We start from the raw sequence: 1,229 nt of genomic DNA on the forward strand, positions 1-1,229 counted from the left end.
CCAGTGGCAGGGAGTGAGGGACCATGTCCGGCACAAGGCTTGGAGCTGGTGTCCTGTGCCACCGCGCCAGCAGGGTCCCAGCACTGCAGCGGCCTGACTGGCTCCCTCTGACCCACAGCAATACATCGACGAGGTATTCAGGACCTACACATGGGCCCCCATCAAAAGCACCAACTACAGGTGAGTGGCGCTGCCAGCACAACCTGTTCGCCTGGCATCAGCCGGACCCCACCGGTACGGGGCTGTGGTCTCATGCCTGCAGCTCAGGAGGTCCCCGAGGCCACCAGGAACGTGTCCCACGGGCTGCAGGGTTACAGACGTGCCGTCGGATCATTGCACGCAGCCAGTGATGCTCTAGAGGGCACTCCCAAAAGTGCCACCCGCCAGTATTTGGCATTGTGGAGCCGGGCTATGGTCTCCAGGGCTCAAGACAGGCGCGGCAGGGCTGGCGTGCAAGGGACACCACTGCCTGCCTGCACAGCCGGGTGCTCGCGCAGGTCTCTGCCTGCTCCAGGGTGGGTGACGGCGATGTGTGCCTGCCCTGCAGCACAGGCAGCAGCTGAGGAGGGGGAGGACCGTGTTTATTGCCCAGTTTGGACCAGCAGATGTGTAAAAAAGACGCCGGCATTGTCCTGTCTGTGCTGTCCAACTCGTGCTGCCTTCATCCTGTGACGAGCTGCGTTGGTCCCCTTGCTGTACCCTCTTCCTCCTCACCGCTCAGCTCAGGAGGGGCCAGCAAGGGTCACCGCCACCTCCTAAAGCTGCCAGGTGTCCCCCACACCGCTCCGGTCCTGCCCCCCATGGTGGCACCCCTTCTGAGCCAAGCAGCGCTGTTGAGAAGGGGACAACGACACGGGGTGACACAGCTTTGCCTGGGGCGGCGGCTTGATCTATAGGGAGAAAGGTGCTGCCGGGGGCCCTGCGCGCCCGTGGCTCCACATCACAGCAGGGATCTTCCCCGGGGTTCCCTGGGACACCGTCAGCACAGGGTGCCACCAGCACTGAACAGAAAAATGTCACCACCCTGCTGTTGCCACCTGTGGTTTGGGGTGCGGCCGCCTCTGCCCCGCTTGCTGGGTGCCCAGTCCGAGCTGCCAGGTGCGGATGGGACTAGCTGGAGGGGTGGCTTGGGGGGCAACTCCAGGTCCCGCGGTGGCTCAGTTGCACTTGTGGCATCCCATGCGAGTCGGGAAGGCAGCCCCCACCCACCGGTGCTCCCTTATCCTGGG

General features: G+C 64.3%; 1 protein-coding gene across 1 annotated transcript in view; it reads left to right on the top strand.

Annotated features, from left to right (window-relative positions):
* Positions 1 to 1,229, top strand: part of LOC104621370 (voltage-dependent calcium channel subunit alpha-2/delta-2-like) — a gene marked incomplete at both ends in the record, with an annotated part of 4,389 nt that overhangs the window by 2,178 nt on the left and 982 nt on the right. The window contains one exon of the mRNA XM_010287836.1: positions 119 to 180. Within this exon, the coding sequence (XP_010286138.1) occupies positions 119 to 180 (62 nt within the window). The remainder of the gene's footprint in view (positions 1 to 118; positions 181 to 1,229) is intronic.

The sequence above is a fragment of the Phaethon lepturus genome, unplaced genomic scaffold (genome assembly GCF_000687285.1).
Source record: "Phaethon lepturus isolate BGI_N335 unplaced genomic scaffold, ASM68728v1 scaffold33505, whole genome shotgun sequence".
NCBI classification, from domain to species: Eukaryota; Metazoa; Chordata; class Aves; order Phaethontiformes; family Phaethontidae; genus Phaethon; species Phaethon lepturus.